Below are 13,325 nucleotides of genomic sequence, written 5' to 3' on the forward strand. Positions count from 1 at the left end.
GCGGCCGGGAGGAGGCCGGGGCGGGCTGCGGCGAGCTCGATGGGGGTGGCGCTGCCTCTCCGCTCGCTCAGCCCCGGCCTCCGCCCGCCCCCGGCCTGGCGCGCGCCAATCGCCTCCCCCAGCGATAGTGTCAGTAGCATTGTAGTGTCAGCTCCCGCCGGTGACGTTGCGCCTCCCTCGTCCCCCCCACCGGAGCCGTCTGGCTGCAGAGACTCAGTCAAGAGGCGGGTAGAAGAGGAGGAAAAAGCGCTGAGTGAGGGCGGGCGGGCGGGAGGGAGGGAGGGAGTGGAGGAGCCGGGGAGGGGCTCCTTAAAGAAACGCTGCTGTCGCTCTCCTGCTCGCTTTGCGCTCGGCATTGTGGCCAGCCAGCCGGGCACTCGGGGGGCACGCGCGGCCGCCGCTCGAGCTCTGCCCCCACCCCAACCTCCAGCAAATCTGGGGTGGGGACCCAGGCGGGGGCTCTTGCAGCCACTGCCCAGTGCGGACTACCCGCAGAGACCCACTCCTCTAGGCGCCGAAAAACGAGCCACGGAGCCCTCCGCAGCCGACCGGCCTCCCCGCCCCTGACCACCCGCTTCCCGGCTGCCTTTGTGGCTGCACCTTCTGGCTGCTGAGCAGAGAGCCGGCTGGGGCGCGGCGCGCACGGCGGAGCGATGCCCAGCTCGCTGTTTGCAGACCTGGAGCGCAACGGCAGCGGCGGCGGCGGCGGCGGTGGCGGGGGAGGCGGCGGTGGCAGCGGCGGGGGAGAGACTCTGGATGACCAAAGAGCCCTGCAGCTTGCGCTCGATCAGCTCTCCCTGTTGGGACTGGACAGTGATGAGGGCGCCTCTCTGTACGACAGCGAACCGCGCAAGAAGAGCGTGAACATGACCGAGTGCGTGCCAGTACCCAGTTCCGAACACGTCGCGGAGATCGTAGGGCGGCAAGGTTGGTCCGGCAGGGATGGGGACCGGAGGGGTGTGTAAGATCTCCGGCCGCCGCCTCACTGTGAGGGCGGGTGCAAGACCTCGAGCTGTGGCGCGGGGGAGCCCTGGGGAGGGAGGAAGAGCCGCGCGAAGGGCCGGCTCACTAGACAAAGAAAGTGCAGGCAGGCTGTCTTCTACAGCGGCGTCAGAGCCGCGGCGGGATGCACTTTCTCCTACTAAAATCACCGCCTTCTCCTCTAATACTCCAGACTTAGTCCACCCTAGGAAAGATGATTTAATTATAAGATACTGGGGGAGGGGGCCTCTGGTGGTCGTTTGGGAGGGGGAGGTGGAGGGAGCGTCCGATGGGAGGAGGATTCGGGATTTCTGCAAAGCGGAATGGAATGGAGTCCAGAAAAGCAACAATGGGTCCCAGGACTGCCATCTCCTCAACCCCACCTCTAGGCTTCTCTGGAGCCCCTTGGTGTCTTCAAGGTAGTGCGTTCAGTTGGATCCCAGAAGCATCTTCCCAGATGACTTTTCTGGGGGTTCTGAGCTTTGCTTGGGAGGACTGCAGTCACCGGGGGAGGGCCAGGAAGCCAATGGGCTGTTCCTCTAGGGTTTCGCGGGTGGAACCCGGGGTCCTGCTCCTGGCGCGGTTCGAGGTCAGCGAGGGAGACGCCCCCTTTCTCCTGTCGCGTGTTCCGCTGTCCAGCTGCCTAGGGCGCGAGCTGTCCTGGGTCTCCGCGGTTACCCCAGGATAATGGGCGTGTCTCTCTTTCTCTCTCCTACCCCCTCCCCTGCACCCTGGGTCCTAGGTTGTAAAATCAAAGCTTTGAGGGCGAAGACCAACACTTACATCAAGACCCCAGTTCGTGGGGAGGAGCCTGTCTTTGTTGTGACGGGCAGGAAGGAGGATGTGGCCATGGCTCGGAGGGAGATCATCTCCGCTGCGGAGCACTTCTCTATGATCCGAGCTTCTCGTAACAAGAACACGGCTCTCAACGGAGCTGTACCTGGGCCACCTAACCTGCCGGGACAGACCACTATCCAAGTGAGGGTGCCATACCGCGTGGTGGGGCTCGTGGTGGGGCCGAAGGGCGCTACGATCAAGCGCATTCAACAGCAGACACACACATATATCGTGACCCCCAGCCGGGACAAGGAGCCTGTGTTCGAGGTGACCGGGATGCCAGAGAACGTGGATCGCGCTCGAGAGGAGATCGAAGCTCACATCGCGCTGCGTACCGGTGGCATCATCGAGCTGACAGACGAGAACGACTTCCATGCCAATGGCACAGATGTGGGCTTTGATCTGCATCACGGGTCTGGCGGGTCCGGGCCGGGCAGTCTATGGAGCAAGCCCACCCCAAGCATCACTCCTACCCCTGGCCGCAAGCCCTTCTCCAGCTATCGCAACGACAGCTCCAGCTCGCTTGGCAGCGCATCTACAGACTCTTACTTCGGTGGTGGGACCAGCGGCAGCGCAGCTGCCACTTCACGCCTGGCGGACTACAGCCCTCCCAGCCCTGCACTCAGCTTTGCCCACAATGGAAATAACAACAATAACGGTAATGGTTACACCTACACAGCGGGGGAAGCCTCGGTGCCTTCCCCGGATGGTGGTTCTGAGCTGCAGCCTACTTTCGACCCAGCTCCCGCCCCACCACCTGGGACACCCCTTCTTTGGGCCCAGTTCGAGAGGTCACCTGGAGGTGGATCCACAGCCCCAGTATCCTCTTCCTGCTCTTCCTCGGCATCCTCGTCTGCCTCGTCATCCTCGGTGGTCTTTCCCGGGGGTGGCGCTAGCAGCACACCCTCCAATGCCAACCTGGGGCTGCTGGTGCACCGCCGGCTGCACCCGGGCACCAGCTGCCCGCGCCTGTCTCCACCCTTGCACATGGCCCCTGGGTCGGGAGAGCACCACCTAGCTAGGCGTGTGCGCAGCGACCCAGGCGGTGGAGGCCTGGCCTATGCCGCCTATGCTAACGGGTTAGGAGCACAGCTCCCTGGCCTGCCGTCGTCGGACACTTCGGGCTCCTCCTCTTCCTCCAGCTCCTCCTCCAGCTCTTCCTCCTCTTCCTCCGGGCTGAGGCGGAAAGGCAGCCGCGACTGCTCTGTGTGCTTCGAGAGCGAAGTGATCGCCGCGCTAGTGCCCTGTGGTCACAACCTCTTCTGCATGGAGTGTGCCAACCGCATTTGTGAGAAGAGCGAGCCTGAGTGTCCCGTCTGCCACACCGCGGTCACTCAGGCCATCCGCATCTTTTCTTGAAGGCAGTGCACTGTGTAGAGGAGGAGGAGGGTCGGCTCCCTAAACCCTCATTTCCTTAGGGCCTACCTGCCCAGACGCCTCTGGTGCCCACCTCTTTCCATCCTACCCTCCTCACTCTCAGAGATCCCCAGAGGAGCTTGGAAAGCTGTAGTATCCGCTCATTTTTAAAATGTCATTTTTAAACAAAGGAACTTGCCAGGATCTCTGCATCAGGAGTACTGTAGCCTCCGAACCACCTGAATTGCATGCTCTATAAATAATAGGAACGGCGACATTCTAGTAAAGATAGTTTTTACACTGTACTTAATAGGAAGCTTCCAAAAAGAAGAAAACCCCACAAGTTTTCCATTTTCTTGAAAGTAGGAGAAAACTGAACAGTAATTATGAAGATGATAAATAATCGTGCTATGGGATGTGTGGACTGTTTCGTGTATTTCCCTTTGTGGGTGGGTTCCTACAGCGCTCGTTTTAGAACACAAGTGGATCCTTTTTGAATGTTCACGGAAGGGCCAGGAGTTCTGTACAGCCAGGACCCTGCAGCTTTATTAAAGTTAAAACTGTAACATATCTCTTATATATTAAAAAAAAAAAACCTTTAAAAGTTTTAAAGAGAAATTGCATTAATACAGATTGAAGTATTTTATTCTTTTTTTGACTTGAAAAATTATATTTCATATTGCAAAGATGTTTACAAGTATTTTAATTTAAGTTCAGTGAACTTTTTTGTAGCTGGGTTAAATCTTTTTATTTTTAGTATGGCCTTATGGCAAAGAACACTGTATTCTTTTAATAATCACACAATTGTGACGGATTACAAACCATAAAATGTATAACGTTTCGAGCAGTATTCTGTTGGGATGGAGATTTTATAGGTTCAGACAAATCTTCTAGGTCTGCTTCACCCAGCATATTTTCTATTCAGTGATATAAAAGCATATTTTATTCTATATTATTACAAAAAAACGGAAATGTATAAACATGTCAAAAGGAACCGTTTGATGCTTTCTAACATTTGTATAAATAGAATTCAGTGCAAATTACAGAAATTCTGTTGCACCGCTATAGTTTTAGTGTTTCTATTTTAATACATTTGTTTACCACTTGTTTATGTATATGTAGGTGATGTTACTTGAGCTTAAATGTACTTTACTGAGCAAAGTTTAAAAAACAAAGTATATTTTATTTTATGATAAAGGGCCTTTAACCTCATGGTCAAATACTAATATTATATTTGCTGAGACAAGATTTGAAATTGTATCAAGAGTTTTATTTTTCTGACATTTAAAGTTCTACATAATAAAGGTAAACTTAAGTAATGGTGCTACTTCATTTTTTAAGTATTTCTATATAAATAAAACATTGAAGAAAATTCAGAGTTGTATGGTGACTTGATTTTTTTTTTTTTTTAAGTTTCTTGAGATGTACCTTTGAAAAGAAGCAGTTTTAGGTGACAGGTTGAAATACCCTGCTTCCGGAAACATCATGTAGTTTGTCAATAGAGCAGATTCCATTGAGGGGTTGGATTTGGCTGGATGGGTGGCCACAATTTACTAAACCAAGACTTCTTTCTCCATTAGACATAGCTGACAATGCTTAGCGACCATGATATTGGAGGGGGCAGGGCACAGTTAGTTTATATTTAAATTACGATACAAAAGGGAACCGGAAGTATTTAAAAGGAACACTTGCATTTTCAGCCCACACCCTGCTGTTACATTTACCCAAAACTTAAGAAAAACATGGACCCAACAATCAATTTGAATGTTATTTTCAAGGGCCTGGGGCTCAAGGAAGTAATTGTCTTACTCAACTTGAGCCCTCCCCACCCCCATCCCTCAGGCACAGGGAATTCAGGACCCTTACTTGCTGGCAGGCTTGGAGAAGTGAGTCTCACTGAGGGCCATCTCTGAGAAGGAAGAGTTGGAAGCTGCTGCCTGCTAAGGGCCTGGATTTGAGCTTGTGTCTTCTCAGGCATCTTTGGGGCTGGGTCAGGCTAGCTGGTGTTGACAGGTTGCAAGTGTTAACTATTTGTAATTGATGGAAAAATGACTGCTTTCTGCAGCTGCTCTATCTATCCCCTTGCCCTGTTGGTTCTCTCTGTCAGGGGAGGAGCAACTACTTTTACTTGACCTGAGCTTTGTCTCCTAAAGAATATGGAGGAATGAGCAGACCTTGCCTTGGAATTTCCAGTCAACTATCTGACTGGGCTGCTCCGGGTAACTGGCAGGGCAGGAATGTGGTAGGTACAGGCTGGAAAGAGGAAAACACACACACACACACACACACACACACACACACACACACACACACACACACGGCCCCTTTGTGTTGACTTTGTTTTTAGGAAATAGTGAGTGCTTCCACAGCTCCCGGTCTATTAGGTTTTAATGAAGAGATGCACATGCCTTCAGATGAAAGGAGTGGCCTTGCTTGCTTAGGGAATTTCTGGCATTATCTTCAGCTCTGGACAGTTTCCAGCTATATTTACCTTCGTGGCCTCTCCCCTAGGACAGGGCTTAGAGCTGGCAGGGAGAGGTCTAAGGCCCCTCTCATCGAGCTGTCTGAAAAATGGCAGAGCCAGTATCCTTTTTGCACTTAGAGCCTTTAGTGTTGCACCTTCGGCTTCCTGTGTTAGCAGAAGGGTACAGAGGACTCAAGGGAAAGCAACAAGGCTTGAGTGCTTCCTATCCCCGGTTGGCGTATTGTTAATTTACTTAGGTCCCCTTTATCGATGTTATAAACTTTATCATGAAAGATTTGGAAATAAATAAAAATATTGCACACCAAAATTAACTGGACCTAAAGTCGGTATAACCATTAGAATAGGCATTGGGGAGTGAAGTTGTAGCAAATAAAAATAAAAGCTTAATCTGAGGCTACATACTTGGGTGGCTTGCATACCTTCTTCTTGTGTGTGCGTGTGTACATGCCTACATATGTGTACACATACATGTAGAAGCCAGGTATCTTCCTCAAACCCTTTTTATCTTTTTTTCCCCCCTGATACAAGGTCTCACTGAATCTGGGGCTCAAGGAAGGATGACACTACATCGGCCGGTCCTCATGCCCCAGGCCTGTCACTGTCTCTGCCTGTCCAGCCCTGAGGTTATGTTCCACCATGCCTGGCATTTTATGTGGATGCTAGGGATTGGAAGTCGGGTTCTCTCTTGCACGGCAAACGTTTTGCTGATTTCTCTCTCTTCTTGGCCTCTGGCCTGCCTTTCTTTGCAGTGAGAAGAGGGCCACTTTGCTGGTGGGAATTTGGAAGAGACATTTTAGTACAGCTAGGCTTCTCGTGGCTCTCTAACATGGGTTTTTCCTGTCACCACCAGGATACAGACACATGCTTGCGGTCCTAGTGATCTTGCAGGACAGTGGCTTATGGTCCAAATTAAGCCTTTTGCTCTGTCCTCCAGGAGACTACTGTGGACCACTAAGTATAGGGGTACTGGGGACTGAACTTACATTCTTTGGGAGAGCATCAAGCTTTCTTAATCACTGCGACATCTCTCCAGCCATTAAGATGTTTAATTTTTAAATTAAATTGAATTATTGATCTGGGTTTGGGTGGTACATTCCTTTGATCATAGACCTTGGGAGGCAGAGACAGGTACATCTCTGTGAGTTTGAGGCCAGCCGGGTGTACTTGGTGACCAGTCTCCTTAGGACAGCTACTGCTACATAATAGAGAAATGTGTCTCAAAACAACAACATATATATATGCATGCATATAATGTGTGTGTTAGTGTGTGTTAGTGTGTGTGCTCACTGACCATTCTGTGTGTGGTGGTCAGATGGCAACTTTGTAAGGTTCTAAAGACCAGGCTCAGGTCACCAGACTTTTGTGACAAGGATCTATTCCACTAAGCCATTTCCCTGGCCCCCAAACACCTCAGTCACCTCTCCCCTATGATCTCCCAGGGCAGGTGGCACTGGGACTTCACTGTGCCCTTTCTCAATAACATGCAAATAGTCCTCTGACAGTGTCCCAAGCAGATGCAGCCTGGGCTTTCTATGTAGGTGAAGCTTTCCCTGTTGCCATGTTCCCTGTAGCCAGGGACAAAATAAATAGAAAAATAAAAATTGAATTTCTTCCGGGTATATCTTGAAGACTTTTCCTTTTCTGTATGTCTTGAGTTCCTCTTATGCTACAAAAAATTATTCTTGGGGAAACTGCCAGTATCTGTAGCGAACTTCAGTCATCAACCAATGCAGATATTTTATCACAGAGGTCTCCTCTTTTTGAGAAATAGAGACAAATATAACCTAAGGTGTTTTGAGCCTGCTAGCCATGCAACGGCTGGCATCAGTTACCTTGGGAAAAGATGGAAATTATGCTGCTTACTGCTGCCTCTTTTCCCCGTAGAGAGACAGTCTCACTGTGTCATTCCAGCTGGTCCCCAACTCACCATCCTGTCTTAGTGCCTCGGGTTCTGGGAAATGCAAGCTTGTGTTGGCATGCCTCATATGTCCTCTTTGCTTTCAGAGGGTCATTTCCAGGATGGGGTGTGTGTGACTAAATTGGCAAAATGTTTGCCTCTCAAATGCGAGGGCTTCAGTGTAGCCCCCAGAACTCACTTACAAGTGCTGGGTGGGCATGATGGGATGCTCAGGGTCCTAGGGCTGGAGACCTGGCCACAGGTAGAATCTTGGGGCTTGCTGGCTAGCCAGCATGGCCTACTCTATAACCTCCAGGGAAGTGAGAGGCTTGTCTCAGAGGAGCTAGCTAGTATCCCTAAGGATGACACTTGAGACTGGCATCTGGCATCTACATGCACGGGCACACATGTGCTTGTGTGTACACATGCATGTGTGGACATGTATATTCACATCCACAATAAACAAAAAGAGGGTCCTTTTTGTTAGGGATTACGGGCCCTTCTAATGTTAATTCTGCCCCTGTTTTATCTTCGTCTATGATCTTGCCTCCCACCTTTTAAAATGTTGAGCTCTTTTACTTCCCTGGGAAGGCCAAACTTCTTTCTAAAAATTGGAGACTATAGGGAAATTAAGCACCCCTTCGATGGCCCAGTAGATGTTAATGGTTTCCGCCATTTATTAAGCCACTCGCTCTGACAGGCTCTGTAGGCCAAGCCTACTAAGTTTAGGTGAGAAAGCTGACATAGAGAACATAGCTTATCTGAGGCTACCCAGACAACTTCAGAACTCTACAACACCAGCCATGGGTCCCTCTAAATGCAAAGTTTCCTTCTTTAGAAGCTCAAAAACAAAACAAAACAAAAGACCCTAGCTTTAATAAGCATCACTCTCAGAAAACATGAGTGCTCATTTGTAACAAAACAGTCAAGTGAGGCTCCCATCTAACTGATAATGCTGATTGACTTGAAGCAGTGGGGACCAATTGATGTAATGTCTCCAGGTCATACTAGGGGCACTAAGGGCACTAAGGGCACTAAGGGCACTCTAAGGCACCTTGCTCACAGGGGCTTTCTATGCCCTGACATTTCTCTCTGCTTTTTGTAATCAATTGAAAAATTAAAATTGACCTTATTCTGTCATATATTCTTTAAAGATTAAAAAATAAAGTCACAGCCAGGTGTGGTGGTGCATGCCTGTAATCCCAGCACTCTGGGAGGCAGAGGCAGAAGGATCTCTGTGAGTTCAAGGCTGGCCTGGACTACAAAGTTAGTCCAGGACAGCCATGGCTATACAGAGAAACCTTGTCTTGAAAACCAAACCAAAACAAAAAGTCACTGGAAAAAGAATAAAATGAATACAGAATTACAGAATTTGCTTAAAAAAATTATCCACCAAAATGCCATATGGACCAATTTAGACAGAAAATAAAATATGCCAAGCTGGTGACTGAAAGAGAAACATGATCAATTGTTTAGACTTAGAATACTGAACTCTTGGTTGGATTTTTTTTCCCCTTTCCCATTGATTCCATTGTTTTGTGCATTTATTAGAATTGTAGGACGTAGGCATGCTCTAAAAATGGCAGGCTGTGGCTCAGCGTGTTCATCTGTCAGGAAGTGGAGAAAAGACAGGAGCCTCTGATGACCTCTAAACCTCAAGGCCTGCCTCCCACAGTGACCCACTTCCTCCAGCGAGGGCCCATCTCCAAAAGGTTTCGCCACCTCCTGAGACAGGGCCACCAGCTGAGACCAAGGTTTCAAACACAGGAATCTTTGGAGACATTTCATATTTGAGCCGGCTGCCATTGCCCTGTAGCACACTTGCCCAGCTCTCCTTTGGGCCTCCAGAGCACTTCGTACCCCGTTGCCAGGGCCTGCCAGAGTATTTGTCCTTTCTTCTGACTAGACTGAGAATTCCTTGAGAGTAGAGATCCTACCCTCTGGTCACTACCCTCAGAACTCAGGATAGCATGGCCTACATTGTTGCTTGTCATTTAGTGAATAGCATCTGAGCCTACATGCCCATCAATAGGGACAAACTTGTGAAACTCTGTAATTTCTGCATAATAGAACTATTTTAGCTGCTACAATAGATGAGGTGTCACTCCAATGTTTCTGAATGCAAAATGCAAAGGAAATAACTTTTTGGTGTTTAAAAACACTTTGGTATATGCATGGAAAAGTCCTAGAAGGTGATGACAGTAGTCAGTCTTTATGATGGCTCTCAGTGCTCTCATCCCTCATGAAACTCCCTCCCCGTGAATGTGGGTAGCCCACATTTGCTTCCAGTGAGCAGAACGCACCCTCAGTGATCAGATGTTACTTCTGAACTTTAGGTATAAAAGTATGTGACTCTTGGTTTTGATCTCTCTCTCTCTCTCTCTCTCTCTCTCTCTCTTACCACAGCAACCTTGCCAAGATCCACATGGTGAGAGTGACAGTGCCTCTGCCTCAGGCCATGGGGATTGGAGGACACCAGTCCAGTAGCATATGAAGAATTAAAACTAACCAACCACTCTGCCAATGAATTTGTAGGAGATCCTCCCCATATAAAGCTGCATCTCTGGCCGCCATCTTGGCGGCGGCCTTGTCACAGTGCTTCCTTCGGAGACTTGGAGATAAGGTCACACTCGGATTCTGAGAGCTGACACACCCTTAGTGTTGAAGCCTCTAGATTTGGGGCAATTTGTTATTCAGAAATAAAAAATGAATGATATGTGCAACTAACTGACAAAGAATGCCATCTTTGGAGCTGAGAATCACACTAATATTTGGGGACCGTGCCAGAATGCTGGCAACACCATTTAGTAAGTATGTAACATGGGAGTCACTCAGCTTCAGGCTTAAGTCGCTGCTTCAGGTTTTTCTGCTGTGAAATGGGGGAGCACTAGTAAGGTTCCTTTTAAGGCGGTTGTTGCAAAGAACGTTTAGAATAATCAAGGCATATGGCAAGGGTCGTTGATCTCAGTAACTCCAGGTAAATACTATGACTTTACTACTTTATGTCTCCATGTCTCTTTGGATTTTTAAAAAATACGATTGTAGGTCAAAAAGGACTTAGAAATTTGAAAGGATGATGTTTGAATAGTGTTGGTCAATCAACCTGATCTGAGCCAAATCTTCAACGTCAGAAGCATTTTGACAGACATGTGTTTTGTATGTGTGTGCGAAAGATGAAACTTGAGGGGTCCATGCCCCGAGCCAAGGCAACAAAACTTCAGAGGTGACAGAACAATGTTATTTACTTTTGAATAGGACTCACTATGCTTCCCCAAATGCCTTCCTCATCTAAAACGATCTCAAACAACCCTGTAGGATGTAGAGCACTATAGAGCCATCATTCTCACTTTGATGACACGACACCCCCCATCCCTACATGTCATAACCTGCACATAGTCATCCTTAAAGGCATCTGGACCCTGTGTCTGTCTAGACCATGTCCTGTGCACAAAGAAAGCTCCAGTCCTCTCAAAATAGCAAGAAGACGCCACTGAGTTCTGAGAATATTTTAATATGCTGCTTTCTGAAAACATCCAAACTTAACACTCATGGATTTAGAGCCCAGTAAAACACACTGCTCATTAAAATCGTGGTGGTGTCCCTTTCTGCCCGTCTGATGCCTCAGAAGGCACGTGAGCGCCTTCGCATGAGCACCACAGAGGTAGACCTGGAAGAAAATGCTCACTAAAAGTCTCTGGGTAAACTGAATTATGATCTTTGAGGTTACTTATCGTAGCCTCATCTTTGATGGCAAATATCATAGCTGAATTAATTCAAGCATAGCTCGTGTTTGGGGGACCCCCTATGGCACTGTTCATCCTGCCCCTGACTTCTTTGCTGTGAGACTTTGGGAAAAATCGGCTTGTAGTTTTCAGGCCCAGTTCTCTCAACTGAAAAATTAGGAGGATGGGCTGCTTTATTGCTTTGTAAAGGAGACCATGGCAGGCAACCTGAAGAAGATGGAAAGAATGTGTTTCTGGCTCTACTCCCCTTCTGAAGTTCTCACTGAGTGATTTCTAACAGTGAGGCCTGGAAATCTGCAATTGAAAAGCTCTCATCTGTCAGCTAGGATTGACTAAAGACATTATTTCAGAGTCTTTGAGCTACTGTTAAAACAAATGAAGCAGGGCTGGAGAGGTGGCTCAGCAGTTAAGACTATTGGTCCCGGGTTTGATTCCCAGCACAGTCACCCACCTTGTGTACAGACATGAATGTAGGCAAAACACCCCCCCCACACACACACACAAAAAGAATGAAACAGCTTAATTTACACCGATACTAATTTACACTGATATTGAATATATATTTTAAGGAAAACCTTAAAGTTCATCATTGTGTGTATGTTATGCTGTATTTACATTAAACTTGTATATAGAGACATGTTTCCAAGAAGGATTATATACATCGAATATATCTCTAGAAAGGGAGTCAGGGGACTAAGGGTTGGAGGCCAGACACTTTTTCTTAGTACCCTTTTAAACTAATTGGATCATCTAACAAAAAATAAACATATTACCCATTCAAAATACTTCTCTTTGGCTGATGGTGATCAGCTAATGCTTATTCATCTAATGTAATCAATGAGCCACCTGATGTGGGATGTTGATGGGTTAGCACTCTGTGCTTTCTTAGTGTTGTTGTTTTTTTTTTTCTGCTTTAAAGTAAAGTATTGGCATTAAAAATGATTTATGTATTGGGCATGATCCATGTTATGGCTAGACAGAATGATCTATCAAGTAAACTTCCCCAAGAGACTTTCTCCCTGGCTCCCTCCTTTCCTCCCTCCCTGTTCCCCCACCTTGGGTTTTTTAGAGTCTCACTCTGCAGCTCAGGCTGCCTTTGAACTCAGAGCAATCTTTCTGCCTCAGCCTACCAAGCTCTTGGGCTGTACAAATGAACCACACCTGGCTTCCCCATATCATCTGATAGGAAGGCAGGTTTGCAAAGCCCAGGTCTAGCGGGTCTCTAAGACACAGCCAGTGAGAATTTCAAGGGATCTGTAGACTAGAAGGTACATTTGGAAAAGAGGGAGGCTCCATTGAGAGTTTGGATGTGTGGCTTGTGGGTACCGAGGACACTGATTTCAAGTTGTTTCTGTTTTAAGGGTTAGGCTAGGGAGACTGAAGTGGGGAGGGGAGGGAGCAGCTTTGACTTTGATCCAGGAGATGGTTGATGAAGTGTCTACAGTGATGGGGGGGGCGAGGGAGGGAGGGAGGGAGGGAGGGAGGGAGGGAGGGAGGGAGAGAGCGCGTTGTAAGGACCTGTGTTAGCTTTTCATAGCTGTGACCAAATCTGACATAAACACCTTATGTGGGGTCAGATAGATGTCTGCTCATGGCTCTAGAGAGGCCAGGGCACTGTGATGGGGAGGACCTGACAGAGCAGTGGGGTTCACATCATGAGGGCCAAGAAACATAGAGAAAGAAGATACAAAGAAAAGTGAAGCCAAGGGTGTATGTGAGAGAGAGAGAGAGAGAGAGAGAGAGAGAGAGAGAGAGACAGAGAGAGAGAGAGAGAGAGAGAGAGAGAGAGAGAGAGAGAGAGAGAGAGAGAGAGAGAGAGAGAAACGGAAGGAGGGAGGGAGAGAAACAACTCAGTGCTCTTCCAGAGAACCTGTATCTGATCCCCAGCACATACATAATCATCTGTAACTCCAGTCCTAGGTCTCTGATGCCCTCTTTTGGCCTGTACAGGGGATGGCATGTTATGATACACACATATATAGCTACAAGCAAAATATCCATATTTATGAAATGAAAATAAAGGAAA

General features: G+C 48.0%; 1 protein-coding gene across 1 annotated transcript; it reads left to right on the forward strand.

Annotated features, from left to right (window-relative positions):
* Positions 1-270: 270 nt before the first annotated feature.
* MEX3B (mex-3 RNA binding family member B) lies at positions 271-4,493 on the forward strand. The gene is made up of 2 exons (XM_084773359.1): positions 271-927; positions 1,724-4,493. Exons 1-2 carry the CDS (start codon positions 654-656, stop codon positions 3,175-3,177), a joined length of 1,728 nt encoding a protein of 575 aa, XP_084629485.1. The 5' UTR covers positions 271-653; the 3' UTR covers positions 3,178-4,493.
* Positions 4,494-13,325: the final 8,832 nt, after the last annotated feature.

The sequence above is a fragment of the Acomys minous genome (assembly GCF_964271855.1).
Source record: "Acomys minous genome assembly, chromosome: 2".
Lineage (NCBI taxonomy): Eukaryota > Metazoa > Chordata > Mammalia > Rodentia > Muridae > Acomys > Acomys minous.

Coding starts and splice junctions, on each gene's coding strand:
- MEX3B (XM_084773359.1), top strand. CDS start 654: ATGCCCAGCTCGCTGTTTGCAGACCTGGAGCGCAACGGCAGCGGCGGC. Junction 928..1,723: donor GGAGATCGTAGGGCGGCAAG/GTTGGTCCGGCA, acceptor CCTGGGTCCTAG/GTTGTAAAATCAAAGCTTTG.